General features: G+C 35.1%; 1 protein-coding gene across 1 annotated transcript in view; it reads left to right on the forward strand.

The window, feature by feature from the left end:
- Positions 1 to 213: 213 nt before the first annotated feature.
- The window catches only part of LOC122738186 (bromodomain-containing protein 2-like), an 87,017-nt gene continuing 69,983 nt past the window's right edge, over positions 214 to 17,247 (forward strand). The window contains 1 exon segment of the mRNA XM_043980254.1: positions 214 to 306. Within this exon segment, the coding sequence (XP_043836189.1) occupies positions 214 to 306 (93 nt within the window).

The raw sequence follows: 17,247 nt of genomic DNA on the forward strand, positions 1-17,247 counted from the left end.
GACTCATTTACCTAATTAAAAAAAAAAACAAAAAAAACCCAAAAACATATTAAGGAGTTGGGGGAGACCCTCAGGATATCTGAACCAAAGAGATACAATTGACTTTTGGGTCCATCCAGATCCATCAAGAGGCCAAACAATGGCTAAATGAGGCCTGCGTTGAGACCCATCTGTAGCCAAGGAATGAGGGCCAGAGTTATTTAGGTTTAAGGCATGGTTCTTAGAAGTCATCTGCTGGTAAACCCCAAGAAATCTTGTAAGATTTCTGGAAACAAACTTATATTCTTTTGGGTGGAGTGCCCACAGGTAAGGGAATTATTCCATGAATGCAAAGAGAGAGCAGAGGAAGGAGGCAAGGAAGGGAGGAAGGAGAGGACAGATGAGGGAGGAAGGAAGAGAGGAAAGAGGAAGTAAGAAAGGAAAGAAGGAAGGAAGGAAGGAAGGAAGGAAGCAAGGAAGGAAGGAAGGAAAGGAAAGGAAAGGAACTTAAAAAATAAATGACATAGGGCAGCTAAGTGGCGCAATAGATAAAGTACCAGTCCTGGATTCAGAAGGACCTGAGTTCAAATGTGGCCTCAGACACTTGACTTGACACTTACTAGCTGTGTGACCGTGGGCAAGTCACTGAACCCTCATTGCCCTGCAAAAAAAAAAAAAAAGTAAATGACACAAAGTTTGTTAGAATAGGTTCTGCCCCTCATTGTAATATCCATTCTTTCATTAATTAGTAACCAATCATAGTTGATTTCTATCCTTGGGAACACCCCTTTTCCAGTACCATATAAGCTATGAGCTTGCCACCATGATTGTCTTTGGCATTCAAGAGTGCCACAGGCTTCCTTTTTATTAAAATTCTGGTATTATTCATAAAATGATGAATTGTCTAGAATTTGTCTCAAATATTTTAAACATCACACTTCCTCAAATGGAAGTTCCTTGCTCCCAACTCTCCAGTCAGAGGGAGAGAGGGGCCCAGTGGGCAGAGTACTGATAAGATATCAATTCCATGGCTAAAGTTATCTTATTGGATCCTGGAACAGGATCCTTGGGCAGGACAGAGAATCCAGGTAAGGGTACCAGGGGGGAGTGAAAAGGTGTTGCTATTTTACAGATGAGGAAACAAGATGAGAAAGCTTAACTCTTTTAACCAAGGTCACACAGCTAGTAAGTGCTTGTGACCATAATGGAACTCATGTCTTCCTGAGTCTAAATCTGGTGCTCTACAATATATATGATATCACTGCACATTCAAATAACTAAGATAGGGAGTCAGAGTAAGTAGGTTAGTGTGAGTGAGCTGCAAATTTAATGTGTCAACTTATGATCTAGCATCCTAGAAATCCGATGTCATCATGGGCTGCATAAAAAACTGAACCTATTCCAGTATCAAGGCAGTGGAAGTAAATATGTCTTGACTTTCAACATTTTATGAAAGATATCATTTTCACTGATGTAACCACTTAGATATATAAATTTTGTTTGGACAGATTTGTTTGTATGTTGCATTACCTATTAGATTATGACCCTTTGGGAGCAGCTGTTGCTGTTTGTTTTGTTTTGTTTTGTCTTGGTTTCTTTGGGTCCTCAGCACACAGCACAGTCCCTCACTCATAGTAAACATTCTTATCACTCACTTTATTCATTCTTTACTAACAATCCACTCATAGTAAATATGGAATAAATGCTTTTGATTTTTTTCTTTTTGTACTTGTTGAGAATTGCTGGCTTAACAATAAAATGAAAATAAAATAAAATCTTAATATATCAGGGATCTAATTGCTTGAATGGGACCACCTTTTCCAACTTTAGAGATTAAAAGTGTTCTGTGACTTATATTTTTAGAAAGTTCCTTGAGGCTTCAGTAGGTAGTCACTTCTCCAAGGTTCACAGCTAATAAATGTAAGAGGCCACATTGATCCCATTTCTTCTTTGCTCCATAATTTTCATCTTTCCACTAACCCACTTTGACTCTTAAAAAACAAACATGAAAATTAATCTATCTAAGAGAAATGTTAAAAAAATTGGCTAATCTAAATTGAATACTCAAAATGCTCTTTGTTTCTATTCATTAATAGGACAAGAAAGAAATGCAGATTTCTACAAATGTGTTTGTAGAGTTAACTATAATATACTTTAAAATCAGATTATCTCTTACAGTCCACTCTTGCTCTCTGTCTCTGTCTCTGTTTGACTGTCCATTATTTATTCATTTGGGGGGAGTTCACACACTCACTTGTCATCCTTTACCTTATTTTGTCATTGCTGTTATCTTCAGCTTAGATTAGTAATTCTAGTCAATGTATTTTCAAATAAGTGCAAAAGTTAATGATGATGTTGTATGATTTTATTTTCTGTAATAAGGCCAGGTGAATATACCCACCTGGATTATTAGTAAAGAATGAATAAAATGAGTGATAAGAATGTTTAAGCAACCCTTTTTTATAAATAGCATGTCTTAAGGACTGGATTTCTGTGTCTACTGTTGTTTCTAATGCTATTGTATAAGTCACACCCACACTATCAACTATGAGCATCTTTATTCTCTCCTTTGTGTATCCATGAAAATCCTCCCTGAGTTTAATATGGGCAGCTGGCAAAGTAGATTACATAACTCATCTTCACAATGGGTCTGGCCAGAGATCTATAGGATAAGAGTTAAATGTCTCAAAAGGCATAGACTTTTTTTGAAGGAGCAAATTTTTATCCAGGATATTTAGGGCTCCAAATATATTAAAGATATTAGATATCCTTAATGCATATTCATTCAGATTACAAATAGATCTGAAGAACATTCCAATACTGTGAGTGGAAGAGAGTTAACCTCTGCCTCTCCATATCTGTTGGGAAGAAATTCAGCAAAATATATGATTGACAACACTACCTGATTTCTAGGATTAATGTGGCATGTGAAAATCTAGATCCCATAAATCATTCCTTTAATCAAGGTTCAATGTAAAATTATTAATATTTTTAGAGAGAAAACCCTAAGCTATATGAAAAGTCTTAAGCTCTTGTTCTCCTACATTTTCAAAGACCAACAACACCAAGGGGGATGTCTTGACTTGCATGTGAATTTGATTTAAATGTGACATAATTACATAAAGTCATCAGCCTTACTGTCTCTTACTCTCTTAATGGGTCACTGAGGTCCAGTGTGAGGACAAAAGTCAAGATGACTAACAATGCCATGAGTATAGTGTATGACCTTGACATCTTCAATATATGACCAAGCTCTGAGTTCCATAGTGCCAATTTCAGCAGTCTTCATAGCCATTGGAACAAATTGTTTTCAGCCCCCCCTCCCCGCCCCCGCACCCCATTCTGCTGGGAAGTCTTCACATGTTTGGAGTTGACATCCTCACTGACAGATTTAAGACTTTTGGTTACTCTCAACCTGGTCTGTGGAGAGGGTTTACCACAGTGTAGCCACTGTGCTTGCTGTAACTTCTTGGAGCCACAGGTGATAGTTGGGTGAATCAGATGAATATTGAAGGTGGATGAGCATCTCTGAAAATGGTTCAACAAGCCATCATACCAAAGGTTCTAGTTCTTCTAAACACTCCTTAGATCCCACAGTCTCAATCACCTTTTGATTCAGTCATTTATTAAACCAGGTTCAGGCTATTGTAAAGTCTTGTAAAGTATTCTAAAGTATTGTATAGTCTTTGTAAATCATGCAAAATAACATTTAATTATCAGATACTTCATTTTTTTCATGGATTACGGAAATATAGCAACAGGTGTGGAAGAAAATTTGTAAATTAATTATTCCAAACACCTCTTTTTAGAAATAAAGAACTGTGGTATGGAGGTGGAGGGTTTAACCAAAGATCACAAGGAGACAAAGATTCAACCATAAATCTAATTGCTGTTGTTTATTCTTCATTCCCAAAGAGGACCATGACATCAGGTAGATGATATCTTGACTTGCCTTGAATTGGATTTAAGTGAGGCAGGGATGTGCAAAGTCACCAGACTCATTCTCTTCTCCAGAGACATCTGAATCCAGTGGCAAAATATCCATCAGAATGACCGGAGATGGCCGTACATGTTTTGGGCAATCATAGTTATGTGATCTTCCCAGGGTTACACAGCTAGTAAGTGTCAAATGTCTAAAGTCCTTCTGACTCCAGGGCCAGTGCTCTATGCATTGTGGCACTTAGCTGCCCATGTTAAATCCAAAATATTTCATTTCAATATTATTTCAACTAGTCCATTCTTTCTCTAAAGGAACTGAGACCTCATCAGAGAGGGCACCACACACCCTTATTCCAACAACACATTGGTTAACAACAATTTAAGAAAATAGTCATCAATATTGATGGAAAAAAATCATCAGAATCGCAGAGTATCAGAGTTGGAAGTTGCCTCAGAGGCTATATTATCTAACCTATATCTTAACAAAAATCCCCTATATGCTATTAAGTAGGTAAGTCATTTAATCTCTGTTTGAAGACTTCACAACCACCTGGTGCAGCCATTTCTAAGTGAGACAGTTTTATCTACTTTCTTCCTCTCTTTCACTTCCCGATTTGGTGAAAGGAAAAATAATGTAAACTTAGACTTTAAGACTTTTGTGTTCTAATTCTACCTCATATTATTTTTGTTTTGTTTTGTTTTCTTTTGGTTTTTGTTTGGGGGGGGGGATGAGGGTTAAGTGACTTGCCCAGGGTTACACAGCTATTAAATGTCAAGTGTCTGAGGACAGATTTGAGCTCAGATCTTCCTGAATCCAGGGCCAGTGCTTTATCCACTGCACCACCTAGCTGCCCCCAATAATAGAGGTGGGGTTTTTTGTTTGTTTTGTTTTGTTTCATTTTGTTTTGTTTTTGGTGAGGCAATTGGGGTTAAATGACTTGTCCAGGGTCACACAACTAGTAAGTGTCAAGTGTCTGAGGCCGGATTTGAACTCAGGTCCTCCTGACTGCAGAGCTGGTACTCTATCCACTGCACCACCTAGCTGCCGCTCTACCTCTTATTATTACTAGCTTTCTGACATTAGTGAAATCATTAAACTCTTTGGGTCTCAGTTTCTTCATCCGTGAAGTGAAGGGTTAGACTAAGTGACTTGAAGGGACCTTAAGGCTCTAAATTCATGATGTAATGATGTATCTTATTTTTAATATATAAAATAGCTACCCAAAATATCATTCAATTTGTAGAAAAATCACATTTCAAAAAACCTACTAAATAGCAATTTTAGTGGCAAAGAGGAGCTAAGAAGCTTATAATGTTTCCTTCCATAAATGCTGATCCTTTAACAAATCAATAAAATAAATAATTAGCACATTAGAGAAGGATATAGGAGCTATTTATACTTTTGATGTTCACAATTATAGAAATCGAAGGAAAAGGAAAGCTTTTCAATTTTTTAAAATTTTTCTACTTGGTAGTTTCAGCTAAAGAACTGAAGCAGGAAGGGGGAAAACTATTTGTTGACATTCCAAAGTATTTTGAGTTATTTATCCACACTATTCTGTACAAACTTACACTTTTGTGACCTGCCCCACATCTACAGCAAATAAAATAAAAATTCTTCAAAAACACTCAAAAGACCTTCCCAATAGAGTCATATGAATGAAACTCTCAAAGCTGAAGATACTGGACCATTTTTCCTCTTAATCACAAATTTGTCTGTATCTTTAAAAAATATGTGTTTAGGGGGTGGCTAGGTGGCGCAGTGGATAAAGCAGTGGCCTTGGATTCAGGAGGACCTGAGTTCAAATCCAGCCTCAGACGCTTGACACTAGCTGTGTGACCTTGGGCAAGTCACTTAACCCTCATTGCCCTACAAAAACAAACAAACAAACAACAACAACAACAAAATATGTGTTTAAAATATGTTTTCTCCACTTCTGATGATTATTATTAATGATGATAAAGAAGCTCTTTGAAGGCAGAAGATATTTCATCTTCGTCTTTATGGTGCTACTATCTGGCACAGTATGTGTCATATTCTATACATTTATTGAATGTTTATTGCAAATTCACCATTAGGTCAATTGATGCAGTGCTTTACAATTTCCTAATCCTTTCATACATTATCTCTTTTAGGCCTCAAGATACTTTGAGATCTAGGAAATTACATCTCAGAAAAGTTAGAAAACTTGTCCAAGGACATGCAGCTAATGAGAGGAGAGAGCTTGGGAAAGCACAATTCATGCTAGTTGGGGCATCTAAAGACCTTGGTCTCAAATTGAAACACTGCATTTTATTGACTTTGCCCAGTTTGGCAAGTCACTACACTGGGCCTCAGTGTTCTTATCTGTAAAGTGAGAGGGTCAAACTGTATGACCTTAGAGATCCCTTTAAGCTCTATGACTATGATTATGATTTTATAAGTTTCAGGGTTGAGATTCTAGGCCAGATTGACCTAAATTCAAACTAAGCTCTCTTTCCACTTTTCAGCCCTGCTTTGCTATCAGGAAATAAGAATCTGTTGGGAGAATCACTGGTTTAGAGATAGAACAGACTCCAGAGACTCCTACTTTTTGGAATGATGAGGAAACTGAAAACTGAAAGCCATTTAGTGACTTTCCCAAGGTTCCTGTGATACGTTGTAGAGCTGTAGGTTGTTTAAGTATAAATCCTATCTTTGTGTACTGTTCTGAGTGATGTACAAGGGATGCCAAAAAAAATCATAGTGTGTAACCAAGACCTTAGATCCTAAAAGCATGTTAGGGAAGTAGAAACATGTAAATTATCTGCTTAACTGCAAAGGTGAATTAAATACAAGATATTAGTCTATATTTGTATATTTTCTTCCATAATTAAAAAAATGTATCAGAGTAAACATTTCATTTTTCTTTCATTTTATGTATCTTTAAAGCATTATTTAAATGTAATGAAGTAGAGGATTCAGTTTGATTTCATATATGTACTCTTTGAAATGATGAAATCTAGGTTTATCAAATCAACAAGACCAACTCAGAGCATTTTTAAAGGACAGATTTCATCCAACCAATGATATGTGATAAGGTTTGTCTTCCACTCAAATGCCTTAAATGGTTCCTTCTTGTCTCCTAAATAAAATACATACTATTTAATATGGCATTTATTCAAGGTTCTTTACATTATCATGGAGGTAAGCAACCAAGCATCTTTGGTGAAAGCTGAAGATGCAAAGACATGCAAAAAGAAAAACCCTGCCTTCAAAGAGTTTAAGTTGTAATGTTGGAAGACAACTCCAAACTAAGATGAAAAGCAGTATAGATGGGCAAATACAGTATGTGGGGGAAGGAGATACCTGCATGTGGGGATCATTGTGATATCCTGAGAGTCAGAGTAGAATACATGGAGCCAGGAGGAAAATGATGCATGCCATGGATGGCCTGGGTCTATTCCCAAAATAGAGACACTTAGCTTGTGTAAAGTTTCCAATAAAAGGGGTCCTGAGATGTGGAATGACATTCAAAGGGGAGAAGGCCACAAATGCTCAAGGAAATGAGAGATTAACTGAGGCACAGTATGGGAAATCCTGAGTCATTAACCTGCCTTTATTTTTTTTGTTGTTGTTTTATCATATAGAAATATCTCTCTAAACAATAAGCTAAAAAACAAATTAAAAATAAATTGATAGATAAAGTAAATGTCACTTTTCAAGTTTAATCTGCATTACTTGCATTTTTTCCATCACTTTCTTAAGACTAGACAATCAACAATGCAAGTATTCAAGCATGGATTTGTAGTGTTGGCTGATTGCTAAGGTATAAATGCTCACACTAAAAATGTAAGCATCAGCTCTGAGCACTGAGTCAAGCTCTTTCCTCATATTTGTTGTATATTTTATGTCCCTTTGGGACATATCTTCATATAGTTCTTATGCTTTCTGGAATGTCTATCTGTAACTGAATTCTTTCCAAATCTGGAAATCTTTCCACTCTCTTGTACCTGTTGAAACTTTACATTTCAAAATATAATTCAAAAGTTGCCCCCTCCATGAAACCTTATGTGACTCCCAGAGTTAGAGACAAACAATAATGCATTAAAGGTGAGATATTAGGGGCAGCTAGGTGAGGCAGTGGATAAAGCACTGGCCCTGGATTCAGAAGTACCTGAGTTCAAATCCAGGCTCAGACACTTGTCACTTAGCTGTGTGACCATGGGCATGTCACCTAACCCCCATTGCTCCACCAAAAATATGAAATATCACTAGACTATGAATTGTATTGATATGATTTCCATTTAACCTTTATATTTTAATTTATTATATATATATATCACATGTTTCTACTACTACAGTTTCACTCAACTTAGAAAATTTAGATTGTGTTTACCTGTAAAAGAGTCAAGAGAAAAGACCATGGACATTTATTTACTATACTTATTCCCAATATGATTGGCACAGAAATTTTGCCTGCTCTAGTTTTCTGACAATGTCCAGATCATCCCGTTTGGGCAGTTTGGTGGTCCTCTTTTCCTAATGATTCACCATAGTGTCAGACAGTGCAGCATTTAGTACAGTACTTAGCACATAGGAGGTGCTATATAAATGCTTATTTACAAAGACATAATAGGCTTTAAACCTACAATAACTCAAAACTCTTATACTCAAGCAGTTCACCAGTCTCAGCCTTCCTGGGGGGCGGGGGGGGGGATATTGCAGCTACCACCATCATACCTGACTGAAGAATTTCTTTTCTTTTCTCTTCTTTTCTTTTGTGGGGCAATGAGGGTTAAGTGACTTGCCCAGGGTCACACAACTAATAAGTGTCAAGTTTCTGAGGTCAGATTTGAACTCAGGTCCTCCTGAATTCAGGGGTGGTGCCTTATCACTGCACCACCTAGGTGCCCCTGGAAGAATGACTTTTTAAGGCATACAATATACAAGGCACTTAGCCAGGTACTAGAAGTAGAGATGAACATAATATAATCCTTGGTTTCGAAGAGCTTCCATTCTAGTGGGAAGAGTCAACATGGTGAGAGTCATCATGGTATCATAGTTCTGTAACTGGGAGGACCCCAGAGGCATTCTAGTACACACCCCATTTAAAAAATGACTAAGATAAGAGTACAGAAGATTAAATAATTTGTCCAAAATCACACAATTAGTGACGACAGGAGAAATTGGCACCCATGTTCTCTTACTATAGAACCATCAGAATTGCTGCTATATACATAAAAGGATTTCCATTGCAGCTAGATCTATTTTACCACAGAGACACTGGAAATTAATGGGTCTTCCTGAGCAGGTGTGAAGTAATTTAGGAAAATCAATTTATCACTTGTGTGGAGAATAGATTGTCAAAGCCAGAGACTAGATGCATGAAAACCAATTAAGAAACTATTTTAGTCATCTAAGAAATTGGTGATGAATCCTTTACACAAATTAGTTATGTTATGAGTTGAGAGAAAGGAACGAGTATTAATGTGGAGGTCTGTAAGCAACAAAATTTGGGAGTCATTGGGCATGGGAAATGGGGGAGAATATGAAGTTGAGGATGACTCAATCATAAAAACATGGTTGAATGGAAGGGTGATGGTGCCTTCAATAGCTTGGGGTGCAGTGCAACAAAAATTTCTATTTTGGATACATTGAGTTTGAAATGTTCATAATGCATTCCAATGGAGATGTCATATAGGTACCTGGATGTTTATGACCAGAACTTAAAAAAAAAAAGTAAAGGATATGGCCATTACCTCTTTTTTAATTTCAAGGTTATGGTAACTCAGAGAATAAGTGGCAAAGTTGGTATTTGAACCCACATCTTATGATTCCATTTCTAGTAATACCTTTTTTGCATCCTCCACCTCCTATCACTTTGGCTGGATAATATTTAATACATTATAATGGAAACTGCATTGATAATTAGTGTCAAAAGATCTGAATGTCAATACAAGCTTTGTAACCTCTGAAATATTAGGTAATTTACTTTCCCTCACTTGGCCTAAGTAAAAGAAAGGGAGAGAGAGAGAGAGAGAGAGAGAGAGAGAGAGAGAGAGAGAGAAGGAAGAAAAGAAAAAAGAAATGGAGATGGGAGGAGGAAGGAAGGAAGAAGTAAAGAAAGAAAGAATGAAAGGAAGGAAGGAAGAAAGGAAGGAAAAAAGTAAGAAAGGGAAAGAGAAAAAAATTTAAAAAGAAAAAGAAAATGTAACTAGGGTATTGGACTAGACTAGCTGCAATGTCAATTTCCTCTAAGCTATAAGTATATTACTATTAAAATAATACCTTGCATCTGTAGAGTTTTATAATTAATACACTCATATATCATATCATATACACATGTCAGGAGAAAGGTATATTGACAATCCTTCTTTCTCTCTACATTAAGAGGTAGGTAGTCTGGAGAGTGACTTAAAACATAAACATGTAATGAAAAATGAAATCTGAAAGAAAGTCCAGACCCTGACTGCTAAATTGACTGCGTTTATATTTAGAATATTATTTTACTTCTGCCCTTCAGATTTCATCTTTACCCTTGCCATTCAGAGACAAAATTGAAGAAAACTAATTCCAAAAATTACTTGTTTTAATTTATTTCCTTTGTTGCATGACACTGCTTACTGTGCTCTATCATTTTTCTGCTTATGTGTAGAATGACCTGCCTATAACACCAAGAAGCTGTTCCACTCACCTTTCACCATCTGAAATGGTCAATGCAAGAAATGATTATAAACTATGCCAGTCTTCATTAACTCTTATTAGATGGAGGCTATGAGGTTGGAGAAGAAGGAAGATGAAAAAATATTGTGTCTCATTAGGAATATAAATGTTGTGAGTTCCTTTTTAAAAATTTCCAATGGAACAATTTTTCTTGATCAAAAATATCAGTTCAAATTTACCTGTTTGTTTCATTGATCAATATGAAGGGTGACTTTCATATAAGAAACACAATTTCAGTTGAAGCAAAGGAAAATCAGAAGATGATTGTTGAAGAAAGGGAGGATGTAGCTCAGGAAGACTTGGGTATAAGAAATCCTATAAAATGTTTCTTCTGGTATATAACAATTTAAAAGATGGTATCATTAAAATAAAAATATAAGAAAGAAAACAGGGGGTATCATTTGTAAATGCTTAAACAAACAATACATAAAAGTCATAATCAAATACAAAACACTTTCAATAACCTAAAAATTTAAAGAAATCTGCCCAAACAAAATCAATTCAGTTATAATAAAAATAGAAAATTCCAATAAGGGAAACGATTTCTATCAAATATATCTTGATATACAACATATGTAGGAAATTACTGTAATTATTTTAGAACAGCCAATCTCAAATAGACACATGGTCAAAAGTTATGAAAAGTCTTCAGAAAAAGAACTGAAACTCAATAATGTTACCATAAAACTTAAAAAAAAAACTATTAGTAAGATAAATATGTTAAAATAATTCTGTTATTTCATCTTATGCCTAACAAATTGACACAAAAATACACTCTTTTCTTAATGATTGTTTGAAATTAGCCATAATAATTTGACTCTGAGGGGAATTGTAGCTCTTCTGATATATCTAGGCATTTCTTTGTATTTATTATTGAGGAGGGAGAAATGAGCAAGCTATCAATGTCCTTTTAAGAACGGGAATCCCACCATTAGAAATTTATTATTTATTCCATGTATGACAAAGAAAGAAACAATACATAAATACATATATACATACACACATATACAAATATGTATATGCATGTGTCTTTTTGTGTGTCTGTATATACCAAAAGGGTCACAGATAACATTTTTTCTGGTGGTAAAGTGTGGAAACAAATTCAGTGTCCATTGAATATTGGTCCCTAATGTCTTACTATGGTGGAGTTGAACTTCTATTTGTGGAGACTACATCAGCAAAAGACAAATTCTGGGAGCATCTTGCAAATTGGAAAGGTTTCAAATATAGAGATAACAAAAGGTTGTCTATTGTCCAGGGAATGTCTTAGCTAATATTGGGGAGACTCATCCTTTAAAGATCAGCTCAATGATGGTCAGCTTTCCTTATTTGGTCACAGCAACTCAGTGAGACCATTAAGTCATGGATGCTTGTGATCTACCTTGGTGGGTTGACTCCTTCCCTAACCTTGTCTAGTCTTCCCCCACCTCCCCTGCTAGATAAATAAATTCTGGCTCTCCTAAATGAATTAATATTCTTTATGCTTTCAAAGTTCCATTCTTTATCAGCACTAGAAGCAAAAAAAATAAAGCCTACCTTTCTGGACTTCCTCTCCCATTAAGCCTCATGCCCTTTACATCTTAGCCAAACTATTCTAGTTACTGTTCCCCAAATTTATCTTTTGACCACTTGCTCCTTTTCCTTTGCATAGATGGTCTCTCCACTGTAGAATTCATTGTTTTCTCACCTATGTCTCCTAGAATCCTAAACAATTTTTGAAGATTCATTCCATTCATCATTTCTATTAAGAAGGCTTTCCTTATCTCTGTAATCACAAGGTTCTCTCTGCTCCCACAAGTGATTATACATTTACTTATCTATTCAAATGAAGTAATTCCTAGTAAATTGTAAAAATCTTCAAATCACGGGGCGGCTAGGTGGAGCAGTAGATAGAGCACCGGCCCTGGAGTCAGGAGTACCTGAGTTCAAATCCGGCCTCAGACACTTAACACTAGCTGTGTGACCCTGGGCAAGTCACTTAACCCCAATTGCCTCACTTAAAAAAAAAAAAAATCTTCAAATCACCAAGCCAAATATGTATTGGTTTGCAAGTTGTCTCCCCCATTACATTCTTAGCTCTTTGAGAAAAGGGAATATATATATTTTTCTCTTTTTGTATCCCCACCATTGGCTTCAGTACCTGTTGTGTAATAAATTCTAGTTTATTGAATTATGTGAAAATAAATTCCAGGGGGAGGATTTTAAACCAGGTCTTCTGATTTAAAAGTTCATCTCTTTTCCCTCTGGATCACATGGCAGTGAACTTGGAAGTGCCTTATGTTGTCTTCATCTTTTTTTGAAGAGGACAAATGACATCACAAGGATGATGTCTTGACTTGCATGTGAATTGTATTTCAGTGAAACAAAGTTGCAAGTCATCAGCCTCACTCTCTCCTCCAGTCATCAAAATGCAGTAGCAGGACAAACATCAAGACAACTGGTCATGGTTTAGGATGCAGCAAGTGACATTGGCCTTTCTAAATTAGGTCTTTCCCATGTCTCAATTTGTCTGAGACAACACCCATTCAGTGATTAAGGCATAGGTAAGAATTGAGACAAAAAATGGCCCAATTTACCATCACAAATCTATGACTTTAGGTAGAATATGAATGAAGATCATTTGATTATACCTTCCTATGATTCTCTATGCTAGGCACTTGGAATATACAAAGAGAAAAGAAAAATAACTCCTGGCATCAGTGAGCTAATAGTCTAATGGAGGGTCACTCAGGGACGAAGTAACATCCATCTAACATAATGACTTGCAAACAGTAGTCCTTTAAAATGGATACTGAATGATGAATGAGAAAATAAATGAATGAATTAATCCCATTCATTCCAAACAAGGTCTTGCTCAGTTTCTTATATTCCCATGTAGACTGAAAATATTTTGTTATTCTTCTAGACCTTTAAGGAGCCTTTCAAATAAAAATCCTTGGGATTTGACATTTTGACTTTAGGGAAAACAGACTGATTACAGGTGCTTTGAATTAAAATACCTATTTGAAGACACTCCAGACTTGGTTAATAATCATTCATTCATCCTACTGTGTCAAATCTACTGTGAACCAAACAATTTCTCAGGCACCAGGAGTTAAAAATAAAGCAGAACTTGACTCTTCCCTCCAGTTATCAAAGGTCAGGAGATAAGTAGCTAACACAGAATTTCATTAGAAGTAAAATTTACAAGGTAGAATAGAGCTGCGATGGTATCTACTAGAATTTACATAAAAAAAAACTTTAGGAAAAGAGTAGTCACTCCATCTCAACAAAAGGGAGATCTACAAAAATTTAAATTAAAAAATTATTCTCCAGCCCCTAACTAATCTAGTACTTTAAAAAATTAAATTCTATATTTTTAAAAAGGCAAAAAATAAGTTTAAATATATTGTATAATTTAATGCGAGAAAAGTATAAAGTTTTTAAAAATGACTATATTTTGATAGATAGATCTTCTTATTGTTAATATTCCTTTCCACTGTGGACATCATAATCTGTCAATACCTTTTCAACATGTCAAAATATCTTTCATTTTTTAAAATTTTAATTTATTTCATTTTTTTAAATATATTTCATTTAAAAAATAACCTTTCTTGTACTGTGTATTTATATGTATAGGTGCATCATAAACACTTATGTGTATATGTATACACATACACAGAGAGTTATGCACCAGACACTATACTAAGTGTTTTAAAATTATCTCATGTCATCCTCAAAACAACATTGAGATATAGGGGCTATTATTATCCCCATTTTATGGATGAGGAAACTGAATAAAACAGAGATTAAGAAATTTACTCAGGGTCACACACAACTAGTGCCTGAGGCCAGATTTGAATTCAGGTTCTCCCATCCACTTTGCCACCTAGCTGTACCCACAATATAATACATACATATGTTTGTTTTCATACTTCTCTCTCTCCATGTCCTTGGCCCTGTCCCCCTCCCCTCCCCCTCCTCTCCTCGCTCCTACTCTCTCTCTCACTCTCACTCTCACTCTCTCTCTCTATGTTTATATATATACACACACACACAAATACATATATACACACATACATATAGATATACATATATATATATATACACATATGATATGTGCAACATATGCATATATGTATATTGCTCAAACAGATATTGAAAAGATTTATAAAGTGAATTTCTCATTTTTTCTTCTCTTCCCTAGTGGATTATTGCACGCCTCTGGCATTTATTTTCCAATTCTTTCTTACTGCAAAAATTGTTGTTTTAAATAATCTTGTAACATGGATCATGTTGCTCCTTCCAAGGCCTCCTAGGGATATATAACTACCTCTTATTTTCTTGGGTATAATGTTATGCATAATTTAGGAATTTCATGGTTATAGGTTCAAATTATTTTCCAGATGGTTGAAAAAACTTCCAGTTCTACCAATAGCCTATTAGTGTGCTTGTTTGTGAAATAGAAAATTGATTTTAATTTTATTTCATCAAGACTTTATCAAGCTATCTTAGATTAACTATTCTCCTTCACCGTATGTGCCTAAATTCCTAATTCTTGCAAATTCACTCAGGTAACCTGAAGTTACTTGGTTCAAGATTCTACTCTTCTGATTTATAACCCTACCCTTACATTGTGACTTGTACTCCCACCCTTGTAGCTTCACTCATCACTCCATTTCCAGAGAAACTTAAACCTAAAAGTGAATCTCATCATTCGAAAACTGTTGTAGCAACTCTCATAGCCTACAGACTAATTCGATCACCTGAGAACTGAGCTCATATCTCAGGGAAGTAATTCAGAGATGCTAAAATGACACTGATCACAACTCCACATTAAAATATCTAGCTAATCAGAAGACACACTTGTGGCCCTCAAGAGTCTTAGTCATCCCTGTAATGACCCTTTTAACTCTAACTTTCCTAACTCTGGATCTTTGACTATTTCAGAGTCATTGATTACATTTATTGACTATTCCTAGTCTACTTAATAAATTGATATTGCTCAGATCTTTGCTGCCTTAGTTTATCTTTATTTCCATTGACATTTTCTCACCTAACCCTTCCAAAAATTTCCTCTTTTTCACTCTTTGTCAGTTTTATATATAAGGGGTACAACCTCATAATTCTTCTCATTTATTAATATCTCTATCTATCATTTGAATCACTATTTTCAATATGTTTGAACAGTCTTCACTTCATGTGAAGACCACCTTTCATATGCTTTGGTGATTTGTCTAGGGGGAAATTATATATAATTTTGTTGTTATTTCATTTCTTGTATGTTAGAAACTTAGAAACATTAATTGTATAAAATTTTTTCACTTGTTTTCTAATTGTTTTGTTTATGTAAAAGCTTTTTATTTTAATTTTAAAAATCAGAATTGTCTCCATTACCCATTATGGACAGCTCTGTGTATTGTTTAAGTACGAATTTGTTTCTCTCTTTATTTGTGTAGTATCTGCTTCCTTTCTGTTCTGGTTTTATGACATTAGTTTTATATTTTGGTCATGTATCTACTTGGAGTCTTTTGTGACATGGTATAAAAGGTTCATTAATAGAGGGAGGGAACATACTATAACCATTAAATAATAATTATTTATATTAAAGCCTAAGCATAGGGATAAAATGGTTCTTTTTTAAACAAATAAAAATCAATATTTATTGAAAAGGAGGTATTATTATTTGTATTAGTGAAGGAGTAGAGACTTTCCAATACGATTAGGGATAGAAAAAGATGTCTGTTGTCACCGCTATTATGTCATATAAGTATAAAAATTATAGTCAGAACAATAAGAAAAAAAATAAGAAAACTGAAAGAATACATATGAGCAAAGAGAAATAAAAATTATTTCTTTTTGAAACTGAAAGGATAGTTTACTTATAGAAACATGTGGAATAAAGCAAATTTTAACTGAGATAATTACTTCAGTAAAATAGCAGGACACAAATAATTACCAAAAAAAAAAAATCATTATTAACAGAAGGGACCAACAGACAAAAGAAATTAGTGAAAAAAATATATAGACTACATAAAATATCTGATAATCCCTCTACAAATATATGCTCAGACTTTATATGAATATAATTACAAAGTACACTAGGTAGCCCAGTGGGTAGAGTCCCAGCCCTGGAGTAAGGGAGACTCATCTTCTTGAATTTAAATCTGGCCTCAGACACTGATGACTCTGGGCAAGTCATTTAACCTTGTTTGCCTCAGTTTCATCATTTGTAAAATTAACTAAAGAAGGAAATGGTAAACTATTTTAGTATCTTTGCAAAGAAAACCCCTAAATTAAGTGTCATTCCCTTCTGCTCTCCTCCAAATGCCAAACACGTTTTTTGACTTTTTATCCCATTCTTTCCTATCCCTTTCCTGTGGGGACTTGAGTTAATTATATTCATTGGTCCTTTAAAAATATTATTGTAAAGGAAAGTGGATCAACTAATATATACATTAAAATATTAAAAGTGTGGTTTAAAAGCTAGGCATTGCCAGAAAGGTTACCCCCAGTAGAACATTTCTGTGTTCCATTGATATGTTTACCCCTGTGATGTTTAAAATCTAAATTGTGGTCGCCTTAAATTAGAAGCTTCAGCACCAGTCTTTGGGCATTAAACATTTATTAAAGCATAGAGGTATTCACAAGGAGTTCAGAAGAAA

Source organism: Dromiciops gliroides, chromosome 2 (genome assembly GCF_019393635.1).
Source record: "Dromiciops gliroides isolate mDroGli1 chromosome 2, mDroGli1.pri, whole genome shotgun sequence".
Taxonomy (NCBI): domain Eukaryota; kingdom Metazoa; phylum Chordata; class Mammalia; order Microbiotheria; family Microbiotheriidae; genus Dromiciops; species Dromiciops gliroides.